Raw genomic sequence first — 24,502 nt, forward strand, 5'->3', positions numbered from 1 at the left:
ACGTCATATGCAGTTTCAGCATCAATCCTTCCCCCACATGCTGACTCCTTAGCCTCCTGTGTAGCACCCCCTGGTTCGACACAACCTGCAGCACAGCCGACCGTGGTGATGGAGCCCTCCAACCGGCAGCTTCCTTACCCGAGAGCCCCATATCCTCCAGTTCGAATTACATCAGCTACTGTTGATGTTCCTTCTTTCCCTCAGTCTACTGTGGCTGCTCTGCAACAGACTCAACCTGCCACTGGGGCTCTCTCTCCTCAACCATTACAAGCTGTCACTGGTGTCCGTCCTTTTCCTCCACTATAAACTTATAGTGCTGTTCCTTTGAGTCACCACATACCAGCTGCAATTGGTGCCCTCCTGCAGCCTCCACACCCATAGGCAGCTGCTCCCCTCCATCCTGATGTGCTACAGCAACCTGCAGGGTAAGTGGTCACGTGGCCAGCTTACCAGACTACTACTTACCGATCCCGCCATGAAGGCCCTTCATTCCCTTATTTTGTTCATGATGACCCACAGGAATTCTCTATGCTCAAGATGGCCCTCCATAACCTTCTATCCCCAGAGGAACCTGAACAGTTTAAATATCATATACTGCTTGACTATCTAAAGCTGGATTCTGCTCGCCACCTTGCACTCTCCTATGTCAACAGCCCATATCCTTACACTCTTGCACTAGCTGCCCTGCAACAACGTTATGGCCGGCCCCATCAGCTGGTACTTAGTGAAATAAGTGCAATTCAAGCTCTCCCGTCCCTTCAAACTGGTGACCCAAAAGGCTTCAGTGATTTTGCCAGCGGAGTTAGAGCACTTTTTGATATGCTACAGTCTCTAGGTAGTGTTAAAGAACAAGCAGAGTTAGCTTGTGCTTCCGATGTGCAGAACCTTCTGGCTAAGTTGCCTCCAACGTTAGTTACCAACTATGTCCGTACCACCCATCCAGGAACCTCATACAACCTTGTCGACTTTTCTACCTGGCTGAAACTGAGGCAGAGTGCCAGATGTTAACATTACAAGTCGGTTCCAACCATCGGATGCAAACTAATCAGTTTGGGAAGGAGAGGAAACCACCAATCAAAGCCACAATACTACATGGCACAAGCAGTGCACGGCCACCTCCGGCTCCACAGACCTTGAGACCTACCAGTCAACAGGCATCAAACCAAAACCCACATGTTCATATTTTGGCACCAAAGGCCATCACCTAAGTGTATGCCCTGAATTCCGCCATCTGAACCCTGACGATATCAGGAATTGGATTCGTACCAATAACCGCTGCTGGCGATGTGCACGTGAGCATAGAGCACTGGACTGTGATCTCAAGAAGCCATGCTCAAAATGTAACGGAAAGCACCTTGGCATCCTGCATGAAGCTAATAGGAGAAAGGCCCCCACTCCTGAGGGTTGTGAAAGTGCTCTTAAGTTACAGAGGAAAAGAGCTTGAAGCCTACGCCATCCTTGATGATGGTTCCCAAAGGACGATGCTATTGCCTACTGCTGCTTATTACCTTGAGCGAGATGGGGCGGCAGAGTCCCTTGCTCTAAGAACTGTTCGTCAAGGCACTGAAGTGCTTGAGGGAAAAAAAGTGACATTCAACATCTCCTCTGCTACCAACCCCCTTAAGAAATTTGTAATCAAGGAAGCCTTTACATCTGTTGATCTTGGCTTAGCTGAGCAGACTTGCCCTGCTCAGATCTTCCGCCGCTTCAGACACCTGCAAGGCCTACCCATTCAGCCATTCAACCGGGTTCAGCCTGTCCTGCTTATTGGGTCGGATCATCCCCATCTTCTCTGCCCCATTGAGAGGGTGCTTCTTGGTCATGGTGAGGACCCCGCTGCTGTACACACCCACCTGGGCTGGGTTCGTCAGGGACCAACATTGGTTCCCCTGACTCCTGAAGACTCTACTGCTGCTGAGACAGAATCTGTAAATGTAGTCCAAACCCTGTGTCTTGAGAGCCACTCAGTCCAGTCCAAGCTCTGCCACAATGTGCAGAAGCTGTGGCAAGTTGACATCTTTCCCTTTAAGAGCGGCAAACCCGCTACTGGATCCAAGCAGGACCTTGAAGCTCTGGATCAGCGTACCTCTAAGACAACAAGTGTCACAGGAGATGGTATCAACCAATACGCAACCCCCCTACTTCGGATTAAAACTGACCAAGTCCGGGCGTACCCTGCGCCTGCTACACACCCGAGCCTGGTCCCTGTCTCCGCAACCGGATCCCAGCCTGGTCCCCGTCTCCGCAACCGGACCCCAGCCTGATCCCCGTCTCCGAAATCGGACCACAGCCTGGTCCCCGTCTCCGCAACCGGACCACAGCCTGGTCCCCATCTCCGCAACTGGACCAAAGCCTGGTCCCCATCTCCACAACTGGACCCAAGCCTGCCCCTCATCTCCGCAAGCGGACCCCAGCCTGCCCCTGTCTCCATGCCCTAGCCGGTCTCTGATCGGCTGGGTAGATGCATTACTTCCACGAGTCATATTCCAGTAGAACTCTTAACCAACCATAGATGGCGCCGTGGTCAAGTTCCAGTGGAAAACCCATTGACCCATTGGATGGGTCCAACGTCTCCTACCAAGTCCTGATGGAAAGACACTGACCCTATAACCACTCCCTGATGCTCCTCACAGGAGTCAAATATGAGATTCATATTTGAGAGGTGACTGTTGTGAAGAGCAGGCTTGGAGGAGGAGCTGATGGGAGGATCGGGAAGTGGGAGGAGCTTGAGGCTGGACAATTTATAAATTGGATAGAGACCAGGTGCGTGTGCCTTTCCATTTACCATACAGCAGATCCCTACCACACCTGACAGCAAATGTTCGTCTGCGTTACCATAGAAAACCAGCCTTCACTGCTGTCAGCCTCATCCATTGATTCATCTGCTGCCCTCAAAGAAATAATAAATTACAACAAAGGGATTCTTGAGTGTTCCCTGTGCCTTGACCGCACGGTCATAGTGTTTGTACTAGTCCCTGTAATCAGCCCACCTGCAACATCTCCGTACAGCACAAGTATTTTATACGCTCCAAAGAGACGCGCCACAAACGCTTGTCGGTGCCTTTCTGACCCAAGACCTGAGTCTGTCGCCCCTTGGTGGTCATGCGCAGTGCGCGCAGGGAGCGATAGAGAGAGCGAAGGCAGACGGAGCTTAAACCATGTCGGCTCCTGTTGCTGCACCTCACTGTGGGATCTGCTGTCGACCTTTCAGCCCGCGCACATTTCACACGATGCGTTTTCCCCAGTCCACTCGGTATGTGCGACCCGGAGGGTTGACGGAGTGAAGCAGCGCGGCGTCAGCGCTGAGACGAGAGCGGAAGATCGAGCTCGTCTGCGGGGATTTTTTTTTTTTTTTTTTTGGACACAACTTGGCAGAGAAGTCGCCATCTGCTGCTCCTGCTGTTGGAGGAGGTTGGCGGTTTGTTCTGAGCGGAGCAAGTGTGAAACAAGTGTCAAGAAGAGAGCAACAGATGTTTTTTGCTGGATATGCGGCCGGCTGAGGAATGAGACCAGCAGCGAGGCACCGGCGGCCTTTCCAGCGGTTCTGCTGCTGTGCAGTTGGGCTGGTTGCTGTCATTTGGTTCACCCAGGGCATTCAGGCACCAGGTGAGACCTTAATATAGACCGAGAGGCTGCGCGCGTCTGCGTGTGCGAACAATTCATAGATTATTCGCTCTATAAATTCACATTTCATTTATGTGGAAAAACTGATGAGCGCACGAAGTATCCAAATATTAATCACAGTTTAATTGTCTTATTTAAACATAGTGTAAAGTGCTTTACGTAATGCTTTCTTATCATTTAGGACAAAGAGCAAACATACCTCGTATCTTAATCTCTGACTTTTTATGGATAAATATGGCTATATGCTGCAGTGTCTGATCCAGACGGACGCAGGTGGTTCTCAATGAAAATGCATTTTAGATTAGTTAAAGTAGAGCAGATTGAAAGTACAGTCGGGATGACGTCCATTGTTTCAGGTATAAAACGGTTCTCTGTGTCTGGACACTGGAGCACTGTTATTACATGTTAAATATTTGTCTTCCTTCAGTATTTTCTGCTCTCCATCTCCCAGCTTCTGTCCCCCTGTTCTCACTGCAGGAAGGTGACAGTTTGTCCACTGCATGAAGCAGAGACACAGATTATGAATCCAATCACTGGGGATACGTTTAGTTAGGAGTTACTGCAGATTCATTAGACATTCTTTGGATATTTTATCTTTCTCTCATAACCAATGCTGTTTATGACTGCAGATGTTAATGAGTCATTCCTCTGGGTCTGTTTGGCTGATCTCGAAATAGACTGTCTTCACTTTTAATTTATGCCTTTTCCCAGGCTGTCACTGTAATGAATTGTTGGAAAATAGAAGCAGATAATAAAATCCTTGTGGGTTGAATTCAGCAGTCATTCAGTTCCATTCATAAATTAATCCCAGAATCTGCAACGCATCTAATTAATGCAGATTATTTTTCCATGAGCTCATTATATAGTGGTACTGATGAGATAAGATAAGATAAGACAAGATAAGACATTTACTTTACTCATCCTGAACTGGGAAATTAGAACAGTAAATAGTATTTTAATTGGAAAAATTTATAGAACAGTAAACTGAAAACACATTTTAGTGATGCACGAAATATAATGTAAATTTTACAAAAATTGTAGCAAATGTCACATTAATTTGGAATAAATTTAGGTTTGGCCTCTGCCTCCTTGGAACACTGCTTCAGTACTTTAATGCACCAGTTGTAATGGTCGTGTGTGTCAACATCCATACTGAAGCTCTTCTGTAGCTGGTAATGAGTCTGAGGTAGGTGTTGTAACGTCTCATCAAGCAGAATCTGACACACACCCCCATCCCTCCAGCTCATTATCTTCTCATCACCTTCACTCATTCGGCCACAGTCTATCACACCCACTCATCAGCTGCTTCAGCACCACAAATGTTTTTTTTCCCCTGTAATCCCACTTGGATTATAATGATACGAATGAACGAACTTTGCTTTTGTTCTATCTGGAGCATTTGATTTACAGGTGGCATTTCATGGTGTTCTTCTTGGCAAAGCATCCCAGTGAATGAGCCATGTCATTAATATTTATACTTCACCTTTAAACTGATAGGGTGCCATCATCCAGAAGAGGTTTGATGGAACCAAGACCGAGGTCACTTGACTTGAGCCGTATGACGGCACCAGTAAAGCATGTGATCTGCTGTCTGTAATGGCGACAGGCAGGTTACACTTACAATACATCACAATGGGTTTTACAACCATTTATGGATTGTAAAGACAGTGCATAACCCAACACCATCATCCTGGTATGCGTCTGGCAAAAAAAAAAGCACACTGTTGCTTTAAAATCTGTTAAAATGAATGAAACCGCCGTCATTAACAACAACTGTGTTTGCTGGAGATGAAAAAAAATCTCCAGCAAAATCCATGATTTGAAGCAGTGGTTCCAACAAATTCACCTACAGTGCCTTACGAAATTATCCACCCCCCCCAGAACTTTTTTGACAGTTTGCTACATTTCAGGCTTCCAACTTAAAGGTAAAAAACTAAAAATATTTTTCAAGAATCAACAACATATGAGACTCAATTGTGAAGTGGAACCAAATTTATTCAACATTTATTGTGTTACAAATAATAAGTTTGAAGCCTGAAATGTGTCAAAATGTCAACAAGGTTTTGGGGGGCCAATACTTTTGCAAGGCACTGTATTTTCTTCGTTTAATACAAATCATTGTCATGAGGTTTTTATGCTTGAGTTCAAAATGTGTGTATGTAACAGCAGACACATCAATCCTGTATGTCTCTCATAATGTGACAGCATCTGACAGAACAATGGGTGAACTGAGTTATTGCACTGAGTAAAGGTTAAACAGTTTGATGGCACACAAGAGTCTAATAATGCAAATACGACGGGCTATTTCGCTCCTGATATAAAGAGACATTTTGGGCCTCGTGGAAGCAGAGGAACCTGGCTCATGTCTTTTCACTCTTTGAAAGTGATATTATAAAAAATAACGTAAAACAAACAACATAATAATGATGTGGAGTCCTGCTTGTCTTCTCTCTTTGGCTTTAATTGCTTGACCTTTCACCCCTTAGATGCTGAAATGTTTGGAATTTGAGAAGTTGGATGATAAGGCTGTGCATGTTTTATCACTTAAACAAGAAGTCATGATGATTGTTTGGACAGAATATTTATTATAGATGCTCCAAATCAATTTGTAGAATTCAGACAATCCTGACGGCCTACACTGGGATCAACCTGTGAGATCAGTTAGATAGATAGATAGATAGATAGATAGATAGATAGATAGATAGATAGATAGATAGATAGATAGATAGATAGATAGATAGATAGATAGATAGATAGATAGATAGATAGATAGATAGATAGATAGATAGATAGATAGATAGATAGATAGATAGATAGATAGATACTTTAATGATCCCAAGGGAAATTCAGGAACTTCAGGAAAGTCAGTAAATCCAAGTTTATCGTACTCTTCAGATTTCCAGGCTGAACAGTAAAGTGGTTTTATTTATATAATTTGTTTTGCTTGGATATGACACAAATTAAAATTTTGAAGGCTATGTGAACATAAAAATCCAATATATTCACAATGTTTTGGAGAAGGGATACATTCACATCAGAGGAAAATACTGAGGGGGATTCTTGAGATTTAAAAGAATCTGAATAAAATAATGACGCCTGTAAGGTCAATACCCTCATGAATATATCAATGGATGTCAAATCAAAATCACATCCTGTACATGAGAGAAGTTTAAGTGGTGTCTGATCTTTGTTGACGCTCTGTGCAGAGTTTGCATGCTCTCCCCGTGTCTGCGTGGGTTCCCTCCAGGTTCTCCGGCTTCCTCCCACCTCCAAAAAGCATGCGCTTCAGGTTCATTGGCCGGTCCCAAATTGCCCGTAGGACTGAGTGTGTGTGTGTGCATGGTTGTCTGTCATTGTATGAGGCTCAGTGATGCACTGGCGTCGTGCCCGCAGTGTCCCCTGCCTCATGCCCTATGCCAGCTGAGATAGGCTCCAGCTCCCTGTGACCCGCTACGGCGGAAAAGCAGCAGAAAATGAATGAATGATCTCTGTTGACATGTAGATATAGCATCAGTAGCAAAGCTGTATCAGCTATCGTTTAATCATTTTAACTGAAATGATCAATTTGATAGCAGTTTTTATCACTTAGGGTTTGATCTAACTCTATGCTGGAGTCTCAAAACAGATCATTAGGCAGATGACCAATCAGATGTCTACTGTATGTACATGTGCTGATGTCAATTTTCAAACAGTTGTGTAGTTTAGTTGCTGTGCTCAACCTCCTGTGCAGAACCTCTGCCAAGGACATTCTGTTTGTTTGTTCGTGTGTCTGTTAACAGGATTACTTCATAGGTAATCCTTATAATGTTTGGATAAAAATGTCCAGGAGTTTCATCTGAATCACAATCATTTTCCAGATCTAGTGATCCATTATATTTAAAGCATAGGGCTGATGGAATAAATGATAGTAAACAGGCTTGGAACTCAGATCAAATTGTTGTAAATGAACCGGTTTTGATTGAATTAAATGGCAAATTTACTTTTATCGGTTAAGCTAACAGTGATTAAAAATGATATTCTACCACTTTGGGTCTGTTTTCATTGTTAAGGAGTCATGTTGGGTCAAATGAGCCCTGACTAGTTTTTGTACAGTGCTATTAAAACACTCAGACTTACCTGCATTGCCACCATTGAGGACGTGAAAGCCAGACAGATTTACTACCACTGCCTGCAGCTTTGCCCTGTGGAGGCAGTTACCTGTTTGGGGTGAGACCCGAGGAAGCTGGTCTATCCAGTCAAAGTGTGATTGACAGAATCAAATGTCTTGTTTTGGCTTGTTTTTGGAATCAACAGCGCTTTGTCTTTGCTGAAGGCAACATGACTTGACTTTAAGAGCATTCTTCATTCTTCGGTTACTAACAGAAATTGGAAAGCTGATCGTGCATCCTTTGTTGTTGCAACAAGATAAATTTTAATCTCTTTACTGCCTTAAACAATCAGGAATGGTTGTAACCTCATTAAACATTTCTTATGTAGAGCATGGAGGTTCCTTGCAATATAATATTGTGGTGATGTATTGGGGCATGAATTATCAGTACTGTATTGACTTATAACTCTGCACTCAACCAGCATGTTTGTTGAGGAATGTGAAAACAGCATAAAGATATCCATACAAACAACACGTCACATTAGTTTTTCAGGTTTTATGCCTTTGACAGGCTTACCTTGATGAAATCACTTTAAATATTAAACTTAATATCCATATTTAAATACAATCTTTTTAAAAAAAAACTTATATATTTTAAATTCTCAGCTGCTTCTCGGTGAAAGGTCAAGGTCAGAGTCCATTTCAAACCCATTTTTAGCACCTTCATTATTGTGGAAATAGACATAATTTTATCACAAGATGCCTTTAGGAAAAGATCTTTTTGATGCAAAATGTGCAAAATATTATGTGTATTTCTAAATAAACTGAGAAGCGTCAAGATCTGGGAGGTTTTCCAGCTCTGCTAAATGGTTTCCTGGGAGAGATGCTGTTTAGATGTAGCAACAACAGACGCTTCAAACTTACTGGAAGGTATAAATTCCTGGAAAGGAATCAAAGAGCTTCTTTTGTGTAATCACGAGCATCCGGGAGATGAGCAACAAGCATCTCCTGAATTAATGAGTGTTCGCACTGGGAATAATGACTTGCCATACTGTATGCAGTACATTTGGAATTAAATTATTGCTGTCAGATCTGCCCAAGGTTACATGGAAATTAGGAGTCTTCTACCTTTCTGCGAGTAATTTATGTGGCATGTTATTTCTTTGTTATTTTTTTGCTGCTGTTTGTTCATTGTGTGGGCTGCAACTGTCTATTATCTAATGATTAAAATTAATTTATTAGGATAGAATAGAAAGCCTTTATTGTCACTATATATGGTATCATGAGATTTGGGATAACTTGCCCATATATTGCCAGCAAATAATAAAGGTGCCTGTGTCAGGGTTCTGACTCCAAAGTGATGTCTTCAGTTTGTCACATTTTCCTACATATCTCACCTGATTAATTGATTGGTGCTTCATCTTCAGGTGACTGAGGGATTAATTTCTTGTGCAGGATTCATTGGGTTACACATTTTCTCTGTCCTTGACTTGAGTAATCTGAAGACGTCTGTAAGAGACATAAATGTCATATTTTATCTCCCCCTTTTGCCTCAAATGAGATGAGATGTCACCTTTTCCCGGCTGTAAGTGTGAATATGGTGAAGATCCATCTTTGACAGGAACCCATCTGAATATCATACTATTTACCTCCTCTTGATGCCTTGACGTAAAAGCCTCTGTGTCTCCCCTCAGCTACGACCACTGCTTTATACGATGAGCTCATTGAGCTTTAATGTACAAAGCAGCACTACAGCGCCCAGAAATCACAAAGTGCATTACATTCACACACCAAGCTGCCTCACTGACAGAAGGACAGGGTGCAGTAGAGATAGTAATAACAGCTTCATGTCCTCTCTGGGTGGTGGAGAGGATATCTTTGTTTTATCTACTGTTCATAGATAAACCAATCTGTGGCCAGTTCCTCAGCCGCTGCTGTAGTGAAGCCTTAGGAGCTGAGACTCACACAGAGATATCAAGGAATGAAATGCACACTATAAAGATTTCAGCGCTGATGGCTCAGGACAGCTGACGGCAGCGTGGCCTGCATTACTGAACATGCTGTTATTTCCATGAGCCAGAAATATGAAACTACAGTCTGCTGGGCCTGGGCCGAAGTCAAAAATAACTGGAGACAATCACTACAGAGAAATGAGTGTTGCGGGGAAAACAATGCTTAGTTGATTTTCTGAGGATTTTTTTTTTTTAAATCCAAAATTCAAATGATTAAATAAGAATCCTTGTTCATGGCTGGAGGAAGGGCTGGAGTGATCAGTTGAATGACCGACCATTAGAAAATTAATAGTTTTAATTAATTGATTTAAGGGACGTCCCTATTGTTTGAATATTTATGTGGTTTGTTGGACAACAAAGAACTCGGTTTGTCATATTTTTCATATTTTACCTTCAACTCATTGTCTAAATCGAGTGATGAAGTTTTTTATTAATAAAATGTCACTGAAAAGTATAAAATCCTCAAAACTGAGAACCTGAAATGTTTTTTACCTGAGTGATGACTGACGGGATTAAGGCCCACACAACTACTGAGAATTACTTGTTTTTCATCCCTACATTTTATCCAAATCACTTCATATAACAGATTACCGTTAACCAGTAACAGAAACCATTTAGCCTGTTCCTGAATGAAACTGCTGTTGATGGAGTGTGGGAATTCTTATGAATTTCTTGTGTTGCCCCAAAGATGCCTGTTGTGTATTTTTCTCAACAGAGACAGAGACGTCTGGACTTTGGTCCGGTGTAAACGATGGAATGCAGCGATGGACTCGTAGGCTGATGCAGGAGAAGTCAGACAACCAGACCCTGGATCAGCCCCGTGCAGGTAAACCTCTGTTCCTGTATAAGATGCCTGAATGCCAAATGCCCCCAGACAACTTCTTTATCCTTCAGTGTAAGGCTTTCTAAAATGTATAGCGTGTTCTATCACACTGTATTATTATATAACAACATCCATCTGCATCAACACAAAAGAAATAAAAATAAACAGACAAAGCTGATAAAGACAATCCAATGAATTAATTCATGCTGTTAATGAGATACTACATCAGCCCTGCAATAAATGTTATCTTCAAGGCAATAATGTTGTATTTATTTTTGTTTATCCTAGCAGGGCCCAAGATCATACCAACACCTGTCAGTGTATAATTGTATCATATTTGTCTTGCTTAATATAGAGTCTATTTTATCTGGAAGTAAATACATCCAACAAAAACCCAAAAGCTGAATGGTTGTCATGGTATTGGTGAAGGAGTTCATTTTGACTCAGAAGTCGCTGGGAATTAGATTTGGTTCAGATGCTTGTAGTTACATCCAAGTCAGAAAAAAAGCCAGTGAATACGGGAGATTTCTGCTTGTCCCCTGCAGGTGTTCTGAAAGGTCAGGCTCACAAATCGTTGTTTGTCAAGAGCATTGTAGTCAGTGTCAGGTTTGTGTAGTGGAGGCCGAAAGAGACAGAAGGGAGAGGCTGCCGCAGTGACATTCTGTCAGGTTAGATTTTCAAAGGCAGGCAAAGACTCTTTCCTTCGTTTCTCAGCCTCTTAACAATTCAGACAAATTCAAAATTCTCTACATGAAATTGTTACCGAGGCGGTCGATCGACAGGGATAATCGTAACCTTGTTTTCCCTCTTCACAGGCTGATTAACTGGCTCCCTGACACGGACCAAATTCATCACAGCTGACAGTTTTATTATTAAAAATTTTGATTGGAGACGAGCTCTCTTTATTGTTGTGAAGGGAAAATAGCAGGGTGGATTAAATAACGGGGCTGTACCGCAAGAAATCTTCTCCCTTAATGACAAAATATGATTCTGTATCTTTGGATCATTTTCCCAACTCTCGGCTGTCAGTCACAGTGCTGTATTGTATGTGAGGCACACATTATTGTTAGAACCCTGAGTGCTAAATTTCAGCTTCATTGTCACATGAATGTATAAAAATTACACTCTGCTTAGAATATATAATGCAAACAGCTCGTTCCCGTCACACTCCATCATTTCTGCCGATTGTCGGTGTGAAATCTAAATTTTGGGGACACATAATGAATCTTTCTGTAAATGTTTAAAAATAGATCTGAGTGAAATACACTTTCTTGACAAATTGAGTATGTCTGCATGTCGCCAAAACCTGAGCAGCAAAGCAGCGAGACTTCCAGGCACTTTTTAAATATATTCTATCTGAGCAGTCAGGATAGATCGGCATGTCAGGGAATGCTAATGTTCTGGTAGGATGCTTCCTTAAAGCGACTACTTCTGTTTGTGAACATTTCTTTATTCCACTTGTAGCTTTGGCTTCCTTTATCTGCTGTATGATCATTAATAACATCTTTTATTTCAATATTTTATCTCAGATCCTCAAAGCTATTTCCAGCACTTGAAAAAATGCGTAATAAAAAGATGTAGCTGCTCATAATATCTTCTTGGAGTGTCATCAGCTCTATGACATTAGCACAGCTGACACCTCCCTTTCTGCCATTCTTCCTGTCAGCGATATTACAAGTCTTGTTTTTTTTTCCACTCTGCATCTCTACGAGTGCTCCATTTGCTCCCAATTTGTGTTTTGCCACCTGATAACACACACAACCTTTATTGAGTTCCTGCTTTGCAGACAGATCTTTCTCATTATCTCCTGCAAATACACAAGCATACTGCTGGGTGGATACTTGTCATTGTAATACACTGGAGAGGTGCAGGCGAACAAAAGATTGGACAAGTAGTATCAGACGCAGCAGCGAGGCGGCACGCAGGCTCAGGTTGCTGCCCTGTTCCTCAGCAGGCCGCCTGACAGTGATTACATAATCTGTGGAGTGATTAAAAAGCTGCCCTGGACCTCAAGGGATATTACCTCAAGAGTTACACAACTGTGTCCAGCAGCACACTTTCCTTCGTCTCCTTTCATCCCTCTTCTCTTGTTCAACAAGATGAAGATGCTGCTGCCTGCTTCCATCGCGGCTGTCGCTAGGCAACTGTATGCTAAATTTCGAAACCTTGACAATCCCGTCTTTCAAATATTAAAAGTGCAAAGCAAAGACCTAAAAATAGCCCAACCAAGAGGGTGGTGGGCGTAAGCGAATCCAAATGATGTAAATGAAGCTAGCGACTCAGAACTTGTGTGTTGTCCAGGATTGTCACGGTGTTTATTTTGGCAAACGACAAACAGCTGAGAATAGGTTTTTTTTTCCACAGCCATATTTTCAGGGGTTTTTATTGGAAAATTGCTGAGAAATGGAGGCTTGAAGATAATCTGACAGAAGCTGTCTTCCAATCCTCTTTGATCAGCCACGTTGTGATGCTGCACAAAGCAAACAGCACCTAATGAGACCATTATTCGAATCCTTCACTGTCTGCTCACAAAAAATGAGTTTCAGGGAATAAAATCAGATGTAAAGGTTGTGAGTCTTAAATCCATCTGTCTTGAAAAAGAAGACATTTTCCCTTGACTCTGCCCCTTATTTCCTCACCCGTCCATCTGACATAGATGATCAAGTCGCAAGATCAAGCGAAGCCCCAACTGTTTTTTTTTTCCTTGATTCTCCTCTGCCGCCATTATGTTCGATGTTTTTAGTAGGCAAGGCGGCGTGAAGCCTCGTCGTCGTTTCATCAGTGCTGCATTGAAACCACCTCAAAGGGAAGCAAATCAAAGAACAAATGCATAATTGAATTTACATAACACACCTGGATGAAATATTTATTTTTTGATTCCTCATGAAAAATGCAGGCTTGTTGCAGAGATGTTTGTGTGTCAGTCGATACTGTAGCTTCACTCCAGGACACCCTGCAGACTCTCAGGTCAATAACATTACTCTGTACCGCTCCCTTTATTCAGCTGCACTGAAGCCCCCCACCCCCCAGCAGCAGGTTGACTCACACCAGCGTTTGAGATTTCACTTAAAATGTCTTGCAGACATTCAGTGTGTTCAAGCTAAAAGCTGATGTATGAGGGTACATTTATGATCTGCTTCTTGAAAAAAAGGCGTTTCATTTTGACTTTGAGATCCTAAATTCCACCAGGCTGCAGAATTTAAACTAATTGTTTTACGTTCTTCTACTGGCACCATTTTTTTCTGTTAGTTTGTTGGTTTGTTTGTTGTTACCTGTCTCTTGCTGACATAATTCACCAACGCAAATAACTGAAATAACTTCCAGGCATAGCGTTGTAGATCTAAATAATCCAGCCAACAAATAATAATACTTTACCCAGACTGTTTTTTATTCAATATTTTTTATGGGTAAATAATAAAAAAGACATTGTTATTTTTACCAGAGTTGATGTGCACAAAAACAATGTGATTCCCTCTTTTATGAGGCCAGCGTGTTCTGCTACCTCTTGATGATATTTATAGACTCAAACTGTCTCCATCCTTCGTTCCGTCTGCCTCCTGCTGCTCACTGATTTACTGCAGTAGTTGATGTGAGAATATTGTGGAATAAATACTCTTCTGTCTTTTTCAGAGTTGAGATGTTCAGCTTGTTTAGGAATGAAAGGAGGATGTGAGTTGGAAGAGAGGTGAAAGTTGTAGAAGCATTTTGTAGTTCTGGAATCAAAATGGCACTGAATGATGTAACAACACATCAGTGCAGGAGCCTGAATTGGTCCTTCAGTCAGCGGGTGCACTGGTTGACCTCTGATTGAATGTCAGGCTGATGGCACATCTGGCTTGAATCTCTGATTGGGGGGAGTTGCAGATGTGTGGTCATCATCAGCCCGCCATACAAGTCGAGCACATTCCTGCTCAGCAGCCCACGGCAAACCAGTACAGTTGATCTCCCACCCTCCCTCACTTTGTCAGAGCTCTCCTGAGAGTTTGTAAGGAAAAATAAATATTTTTAGACATTGCTGTCCAGAGCTGCTGTCGCTTCTCTTTTTTTTTCATTCTGCCTAACCATGGGAAACATATATTTGCCTCCCCCTTTCTCACTGCTTGGGCTTTGGCTTCCTACTGCCACCCATGGAAAAAAAGCAACCCCCAGGGAGAGGGTCGCCATAGCAACTGCCTTCACTAGAGTGACTCCTCAAAGCATCCATCAGGGCTACATGCTGCAGCCTGGCGTTTCCAGCAATAACCTGGGAGTCCATGCTTCGCAGTTGAGGAGAGACACGGCGGCTCTTGGGTCTGTCGGTCGGGATGCATCGAGGAGAGAATTAGAGGATGAAGGAAATAAAGCCGCAGATGCCTAACAGCTGACCGGCCTGACAAGCTGCTTGATAAGACGTACTGAGTGCAGCTGCACATTCAGGCTCCCTCCATCGGGTTATGAGACAACAGAAACTTCACATGCTAAGCCTCGATGATTTAGAGGAGGAACCCTGACATGCAGTGACAGCTGGCATGCAGAAAATAGGCTTTTCTTCCTCCCTAACATAGACACACTCTGCTCTGCCAGCATTTAGAAACTCACTTCGACTTGGAAGTGATGCACAAGAAACCCGCTCATGGCACAGTGAGCGTCCAGGCAGACGGCGCTGTGCTCTGACGTGAGCGTGTAAACAACGCTGCACATTTACATTTTCTAACTGAACACAGCCAAATCGCTGTCCCCTTCTCCAGACCATATGGCATCCTCCCTCCCTCTCTCTTTCTCTCTCTATCTCTCCTCGATGTCAAAGATCACATCTCATATCTCTCATCTCAAGCAACCCTCTCGTAATCCTTGCAGCCTGTTGTTCAGTTTCCATGCGGCTACGGTGCAGCCTTCATTGTGATGGTCTCACTGGGCTTATTGTGTGCCTGTCGACCCACAGTTGTCTCACACAGCAGAAGAGCTATTAATAGCTCCACGCTCCCCTAGTAGTTTAAATTCATCCAGCTCACTTTACAGTTGTAAATTGGAGCTGCACCACAATCTCAAGGCTCTCTTTCGTAACATCAGGGGAGACGAAGGAAGCTAAGCTGTCATTAACAGATTCTTTTTTTTTTTTTTTTTGCCGATTACACTTGAGGAAGGACAGGAAGCAGCTGGCACTTTCACTTCCTGTCTCACTCTCTTGTGCAAGACAAACACTGTGTCTGCACTGCTGTTATTGTGAGATGTCTGGAAATATGACATCTGAGACAAAGACTCCGGACGACAATACAAAATTCTATCCCAAACTTCTATTCTTTATGCCTGTGATTTCGATTTGACTTGATACTGTGATTAAAAATGATGAGATGCTAAGAAAATATATCATCAAAAATTACATATGACCTAATCAAGATGGCAGTGAGTAAATCTGTTCCCTAAATGAATGAAAACATTTGTAATCCCTCATGTCAGACATGATCAGATTGTTATGTAGTTACATCATCGTCCTACAGACTATTTTTAGCCACGCTGTCAGTTTGATTTTTTTTTTGAAAGAGCCTATTTCACATCGTGTCTGTCATCACAGCCATCCATGAGTTTCCTGAGGACATCTTTACCAAGGAGCAAAGGAGAAAGGGGGCTGTGTTTCTGCATGCTCTCTGTGTGAGTAGTTCACACAACATCACCTAATGTCTCATCATGTTCTTTGCATCGTTATTAACAACATGCATTGCAATGAATAAGTTATTGTGTCCATCCTCTCCCTCTGCAGGCTATCTACATGTTCTATGCTCTGGCCATCGTCTGTGATGACTACTTTGTCCCTTCCCTTGAGAAAATATCCACGGTGAGGAAACAGCTTTTAGCCCTCTGATATGTTTTAAACAGATTATTTCCATTAATAGTGTTTTATTCTGGTCTGTTGTTGCAGAACCTGCAGCTCAGTGAAGATGTGGCCGGAGCGACATTTATGGCTGCAGGAAGCTCTGCTCCAGAGCTTTTCACCTCTCTCATTGGTTGGTAGCTCATCCAATCAAAATCAAGTAATAGCTTAGGATAAGACATGACAAATTTAGGCTTCACTTATCTCCAGTTTATCAAAGAAATGATGGCATTTAAAATAATCCTCCCAGTTTCTGCAGCGACAAAGTCGTCAAAGAGATGTCAGCAAATTTTAAAATACAAACACAAAATGGATTTTCTTATCATTATTCCGTTAAGGTATTTTTTCTAAGGTCTGTGACTAACAGCAGGTAGAGATCAATAGGAGCAGACAGGCAGCAGGGATTTTAGACAGATTCGAAATAAATTCCTTCCTCCTCTCATAAATCCTCAGGTGTCTTCATCACCAAAGGAGACGTCGGCGTCGGCACGATCGTCGGCTCAGCCGTCTTCAACATCCTCGTCATCATCGGGCTGAGTGGGATATTTGCAGGCCAGGTAGATAAAAAACTGTCATTGGCATCTTAAATAAAGTTATTCCTGGGAAACGGAACACTAAGATAAATGTCTCCACAGACCATTGTTCTGACGTGGTGGTCGCTTTTCAGAGACTCTTCCTATTACATCCTGGCTGTTCTGACTCTAATCATGGTGAGATATGAGAATAGTAAAGAATGACTGATATTTTAAGCATTTAAAATAAACAGTATTCTGAAGAGTCTTTTGGTTCTTCTCTTTAGGTAATCTACGATGCCAGAGTTGACTGGTGAGTGAATCCTGAAATTAGACACCTTACACGAGACACTACATGTATTTGTAAATACTTTTGTAACGAAGTAGAAGTTCTTCTTCCATTACTGCAGTACTCACAGACCAAGCAGTTCTTTTCATACCATCACATTTCCATACCAACGCATCTAGAGTAGACGACTGTTTTCCAGGACGCTGTCACCTGATTGGCGTCATCAGCTCCTCCTCAAGCGACAGTTATTACAATCAGGAAGATCAAATTGTCAAAGACGTCATCAATGATCCGTGATTGTGGAACAAAATGATATTGACTTGGGTTCCTGATGGGTGCTCAACAAATCAACATTACTTGTATGTTGCGGTCAGCTGTGACTCATTCCTCAACAGAAGTGAAGAGGGAGAAGTTTGGTATGAAAATTGTTGAAAAATTAGATTTATTTTGCATAGCTTACATTTATTTTTACTTCTCCTGGTGTCTTCTGAAAATCTTTGTTGTCCATCATTTTCTTTCTGGCTTCATGTGCAACAATGGTTTTAGATCTTTGCGTGTCAGAGGCTTTAATGGAAGAATGGATTCATTCATTGCCTTAATGTGGACAGCAGCAGTTGACTCAGCTGTGATATATGGCAGACTGTTTATTGAATCGCAGTGTGCCAAGTCCAGGCTGTTCTGCTGGGTTTCCACTGCTCATGCATACCGATTTGGGCTTGACCTGACTTCATCCAGTCAAAAGATCAAACGTAGGAGTCTGAACATGTGCAGCAATGGTCATCTCGTATCGATCCATTGTCGTTTTGTGTTGTTTGTGTGCTTAATGAAGCTATTCTTGAGGACGTTGATAAGCAGTTGCTAAATCATTAAGTCTGGAAATTTGGCTTCAAATCATAATTATTTCTTCAGGGTTAAAAACTGCTTAGAAATCTGTCACTGTTTGTATTTGAAACCAAATTAGGTTCACTTTTAACTATGCAGAGATAAAAATACAAATATAGATGTGAACATTTTATAAAATTTACAGCTGCACTTATCATGGGCTGATACATTTCAAAAGTTTCTTTTGCTGCATTAAATAATGAAAAATACAAAAAGTAAATTGATATGAGGAGATTTATTTGACAAAATGAATTCAAAATGAAGAACTTCTAACAATACACACATATTAATAAGATATATTAGCAGAATAAAAATACATTTTCTCGTCAGATTATTTTTATAATTTTTTGCTTTAAAAACTCCCTGCTGTACAAAGCCAGTGGATATAGCTACTGTATTGTCCTCTCTGTATGTAAATTTTTTACCTCATTATTCAACACAAAAATCTTTCATTTTAAAAAAACAATTTAAATCATATGTGTTACCTTTAGCTAGGTTTTTTCATGGCAACAACTCCAACCCTCTCTGCATATGTTCACTGTTGGCCCCAGTAAGGTCAAGTGAGATCAAAAATGTAAATTTTACACAAATAGAATAAACTTCCCATCATTATCCATTAAAGCAAGACAAAATGATAACGTATATGATTTCATAACGTTTTTTTTGTATGTTGTGCCTAAGCTATTGTTCTCATGCAGGTGGGAATCTCTGCTCCTCATGACCATGTATGGCATCTACATTATAATCATGAAGTAAGTTTTAGAAAATAAGAAGCACCTCCACACATGTCTACCTTGTTGTGCTTAGTCAGTATCTGTCTGGTTTGGTTGCAGGTTTAACTCCCAGATTCTGGCGTTTGTGATGCATCAGTTAGCGAGCTTCAAGCCCTGCTGTTCCGGATCAGAGGATCACAGAGACGACAAGGCGGGAGAGGATGCCTCTGCATGCAACACGTCCATGGTGCTTCTCAACAAAGGTCAAAGGCCTCAGAATATCTAGTCTCTTAAAGACCTCACTGCTCTCAGGAAACTAAATCCCACCTGACATCCTTTTCCCAGGCCAGGCCAACGGCCAGGAGCCTCCTCCTGTCATCATGGTGGATGAGCTTCTCACCCTCAACCCCCACAAACTGTCCTTCTCCGAGGCCGGCCTGCGAATCATGATCACACCCCACTTCTCCCCTCGTACCAGACTCTCCATGGCTGGGCGCATGCTTATCAGCGAGGTATCTGAGGCACACATCAGGCTTTATTCATTTACTCAGATCTTTGCAACAAAACATTCCCTCTCTTGCAGAGGCAGAGGCTGATACAGAGCTCCAAGGGCCAGCGGGACAGCGAGGCCGGCCCCGGGTCACGAGGGGCATCGACCAGCAACAGTCTGAAGAGGACGGGCTCCTGCAGTCTGGAGAACGGAGGGAAGGCACCCGGTACAGGAGCCACAGAGTTGGGTGACAAGCCGGGAAACCCAGCATGTCAGCCAGAGGAAGAGGATGACGATGAAGATGGGATTTTCAGTCCCTTGCGCATACCAGGTGAGAAGCAAATGTTCCTCAGTCCAATATATGTTTGATAAAATAGTTTTAAAAATGGCCTCCTAACAATGTCGCTGCTCCTCACAGATGGTGTATGTGCACGGGTCAAGTGGGTGATCACATGGCCTCTGGGCCTCTTGCTCTATTGCACTGTTCCGAATTGCATTCAACCACGCTGGCACCGCTGGTTCATGGTCACCTTCGTGGCCTCCACCCTGTGGATTGCAGTCTTCTCTTACCTCATGGTGTGGATGGTAAGGAGGCTTACAGATGTGTCTGACAGCTGTCGCTCTGCTATGCCTGCTTAACAAATATCAATTATCCATCTGATCTGATTGTCTAATCATCCTTATTAATCACAAAACAGAAGCTATTTGAAATGATGTAGTGACAGCATTCATCAGCCATGTTCTCTCATGTTTCAGGTCACCATCATCAGCTACACTCTAGACATCCCAGACTACATCATGGGCATAACGTTCCTGGCAGCGGGAACGAGTGTTCCAGACTGCATGGCAAGTCTGATCGTAGCTCGACAAGGTAAAAAAAAAGAAGAAGCTTTTTTGCATCTTCTCTTTCTGTGGAGCATTAAATTGAGAATATCTGTCACTGTCCTCGTCTTTTTTCAGGAATGGGAGACATGGCCGTGTCTAACTCCATAGGCAGCAATATATTTGACATCTTGTTAGGGTTAGGTTTCCCCTGGGCTTTGCGCACTCTGGTGGTGGACCACGGATCAACAGTATGTATCTGCTGTTTTGCTTTCTCATCCCAATGTGACGGTTATGACATTGTGACTCCTGATTCTTTCTTCCCTCAAAGGTCTCCATTAATAATAAAGGGCTGGTGTATTCTGTCATCCTGCTCCTGGCATCTGTGTTTTTGACGGTGAGAAATGTGACTTCCCTAATTTTGCAGAGCTCTTTTCATGACAGATGATATAAAACAGATCCATGTGGGTTGATTTTAATTCAGTCTGAGGCATCATGGACTGTTAGTCAGAAGAGTGGGTTTGAAATGACTGAATACTGATAAATGTAACACATCTCCCACAATGCAGCTCAGTTTCCACATGATGTCATTGGATATAAAAACTAAAGCCCAATAGATTGTCAATATATGACTCATCAATCATGAACACCAGCCTATAAATTTGCAGTGATAGCGTTATTAGTTTGGTAGTTATAGTAGCAGTAATGTATTATAATGAATGAATGAATGAATGAATATGTTTTCTTGTATTGAAAATGAAGGTAAGCTTTTTATTTAACCCGGAAATATTTATATGCGTCTTAAAATACACCGGTTATCAGTGGCACTGATCCAATCCTGACCTCATGGCTCCACAAACATTTTTCCATTTCCTCTTCTCTGTCTCCGGCCTCAGGTGATGAGCGTTCATCTGAACCGCTGGAGGCTGGATCGCCGGCTGGGTCTGGGTCTGATGTTTCTCTACGCCATTTTCCTGCTCTGTTCCATCCTCTTTGGGCAGATGTGAGCGGCCATGATTTCAAAGATCCATCCTGTTGGACAGCAAACCCAGAACCTGCCATTCTGGGCTTCCCTGAAGCCAAAAAGTGATGTTTCTGTGTTCCTTGAGAGACTTTCTGTGCACCTCCGTAGGGGTAATACTGTAAACCTACAACTACACAACTACACACTTATGTCTTCTATAAATAGCCCAACTTTCTCCTTTTTGTTCCATACTTTAAATATCGAATTGGGTGACTTTTAAAAGTCTGATTTCATGGCAAATGGTAGCGCTTAGCGACAAGATTAAATAGGAAGGGATGTCAACAAAATGATAGGTGATATAAGTAAATGAATCGTTTTGGTCCTCATTAGATGATGTAGACATATTGTTGTTTTGTGTAAAAAATCATCCTCACATTTACTTTAGTTGAGCTAAAATGTCGCCTCATGCTTAAATCTTATCTGCCTCTTCTGTATAACTATACTATGAATACATGACGTATGAATCAAAGCAATAAATCCTTAGACGTTAGTTTTGCAGCTGTTTTGCAGACTCAGTTTCAGCATGTACAGTTTTGATCTTCTGAAAGCACATAAATACCCTTTCACTTGCTCACAACATGGATTATGCACATCAACAACTGATGGGACTCATCCTTCTGGACTGTAGCTTCCACTGTTGCTAGAAAGAGGTTGGTTTTGTCACTTCATTGTGAAATTATTTTGCATACCATAAGCAACCATTATTTTTTTTAAAAAGCTGCAATTTGACATTTTGACTTTGAAAAAGAGCGAGACACACCATCGTTTGTCTCAACAGAAGCAGAAATCAGAAACACACCACATTTTTGAGAGAATTTATAAAAAAAAATTGTTTCTATATAATACAACATTGTAAAGATTTCATTTGAATTCTTTGGCCACTATTTCCAGTAGATCTGTCTACAGAATGATGGTATCTATGAGAAACACTAATCACATGACCCTCCCTGGAACTGGTTAAGGTGCCATCACTACTAGTTCATGGTTAGCATGGATGTCGGGCTGTGCAGTACTCTTGAAACCTTTCTCCACGTCTCATGCTGCTGAATAACTTCCATTTGGTGATGCACCTGGGCTGATGTGGAGAGAGGGAAACAAGCCCAAAACTAGCAGCCACACCTCAGCCTGCAACCCCTGAGACTTTTTAAGAAAAGAAGCCCAAAATAAGGAGACTTGACAACAACGTAGCTCTTTTCATCTGAGTCTACTGTTTATTTATTTATTTATTTATGTTTTTAATGTTCAATACCTGCTGCAGCTCAGCAAAGTGATTTTATCACTAACAAAAAAAAAACAAACAGTGAATTTTAACAGGGTTTATTGCCTGCATTTCCTCAACTGCGTGGCTGCACCTGTCAGTCCCTGTTGGTAGGGCTGTGTGTTTGTACAGGGTATGCACAGGTAGCTGGTAGCTGACAGCATTCGTGATTCACAGTGGGGTGAGATAAACTTCAATTTAGATTTTAAAAATTGTTCTTAATTTGTCATGTTTTAGAATTCTTGTTAGCTGCTCTAAAAAAAACCTCAGAGAATCAGATTAATATCGTCTGTCGGCCTTAGGTTGAATATTCTCGTATGTTTTGAATGTATAGCCTCGTTGACTTTTCCATACATGTGGAAATACTTACATGCATTCAAATGTAGCAGCCGGCACTGACCCTGTGAGGTACTTTAGTCCTACAGCTAATAAACAACACAACGCATGTGTCAGAAGACGTGTTAGATTAGATATAATATTATTGTGATCATATTTTGAAGACTCTGCCTCTCTTGCTTGCTGTGAGCAAGTATTAATGTACATGAAGAGATTAACATAGTGTTACAGTATTTTGGGAGGTCTTATGACTGAAATATAATATATAATATATGCTTCTATGAGTGTCCCAAAGTTCGATGACTGAGTACAGGTTAGTTGTAATACTTCACGTCTAGGTACGACAATCGATGTTCGTATTGTTTCTAGCACTTTTTATGAGATTATGTCCCTTTGGTGTAACGTTTTGTCTGATGAGGATGAAACAGCTCATTATATACTCACACCTACAAACACTTTGTGAGGTATGACAAATATTGCTGCATATTACACATTTACAACAGCCTCATGAAAATATGGAATTTAGGCATATTCTTACAATAAACTGAAGATAAAAAGTTCCACCAAAGGGATCCAGGAAATCTTGTCTATTTTGTTAATGGCTGTATAATTATTATTGTTGTCTACATCACAATACTTTTTACTGTTTGTAAATGTTAAATTTACCTACAATAATGAATGTCGAACAGAGGCTAGTTTTGTGGTGTTTTTGATATTTTTGAAAATATAAATTGTCAGCCTACTTGTTTAATAATGAAACAGAATGAATGCCTATTTTGTTCATTTGCTAAGGAGTACGAAGGCTGTGCTGAGACTCAGACTCTGTCATTAATAATACAATTGCTGTTGTGTCTTAAAGTTCTCTCCGTACTATGAATTTGTCTTTTCAGTATTACTCACTGACAAACTTATTTTGCAGAAGGAAACATAGAAAATTAAACTCCAGTTTACAAGTTTTAATTAAAATAAAAAACCTGCCAAAAAAAAGCACAAAGAGGTGATTTTAAAAATGTTTTTTAACAAGTTGATTAATTATTTAACCTTGTGAATGTACAAGCAGTTAATCTGTATTTTTCCTGTTGCAATAGTTGATATCAGACATATTTTATAGAAATAAATCACCACCTTGAACATGAGCAATATTCTTTTTCTAAGTTTCTTTGGGAGCATTGGTGTACAAATATACATCTAAGCCTCTTCCTTAAAAAGACAAGACATACAACTTTATTTAAATTACCAGAAGTATGCCTTTGTCCAAATAAAGTATTTTACTTTTCTGTTTTGGCTACAGTTTAAGTGTCAAACAAATATCAAACATACACTATCAGCGCAGCTCAGATATGGAACCAGGAGGTGACCAGGTGTCATTAAAGCATGTTAAAAGTGATATATTTACTGCTTTAACACCTAACAAAAAAAAAGATGGATATCATGCTGCTACACACGCTCCAAGGTAAAGGTAGAGAAGATGCACTTTTACACACGGTGGGAGCTTGTTTGAAATGCTGAAATTAATGTTGCAATTAGTATGAGTAATGTAATTAATCATAAATTTACTGAACAATGACCAGTTGGATAAAATGGAAAGCAGTCACTTTTTTCTGGGTTCTTAAATGAGATGACTTGCCACCTTTTTCTTAAAGCCCTATTTATTTGTGTGCCATTTGACTGACTAATCAAGAGGTGAATCATTCATTCTCTGCTCTTAATTGCATTTTTTTAAAGGTTTGGTCTTTTGGGTTTGTTTTGTTGTTTTTTTGTTTTCTTTTTTAGTTTATCCAA

The 24,502-nt window shown here is 41.5% G+C and overlaps 1 protein-coding gene across 1 annotated transcript; it reads left to right on the forward strand.

The window, feature by feature from the left end:
• The first annotated feature begins 3,136 nt into the window (after nucleotides 1-3,136).
• LOC137605868 (sodium/potassium/calcium exchanger 3) lies at nucleotides 3,137-24,421 on the forward strand. The gene is made up of 17 exons (XM_068330735.1): nucleotides 3,137-3,606; nucleotides 10,439-10,549; nucleotides 16,098-16,174; nucleotides 16,284-16,358; nucleotides 16,443-16,527; nucleotides 16,848-16,951; nucleotides 17,030-17,104; nucleotides 17,194-17,219; nucleotides 18,776-18,829; nucleotides 18,911-19,053; nucleotides 19,136-19,302; nucleotides 19,374-19,611; nucleotides 19,699-19,865; nucleotides 20,037-20,151; nucleotides 20,241-20,353; nucleotides 20,434-20,499; nucleotides 20,999-24,421. The coding sequence occupies exons 1-17, from the start codon at nucleotides 3,504-3,506 to the stop codon at nucleotides 21,107-21,109; spliced, it is 1,830 nt and encodes a 609-aa protein (XP_068186836.1). The 5' UTR covers nucleotides 3,137-3,503; the 3' UTR covers nucleotides 21,110-24,421.
• Nucleotides 24,422-24,502: the final 81 nt, after the last annotated feature.

The sequence above is a fragment of the Antennarius striatus genome, chromosome 13, assembly GCF_040054535.1.
Source record: "Antennarius striatus isolate MH-2024 chromosome 13, ASM4005453v1, whole genome shotgun sequence".
Taxonomy (NCBI): domain Eukaryota; kingdom Metazoa; phylum Chordata; class Actinopteri; order Lophiiformes; family Antennariidae; genus Antennarius; species Antennarius striatus.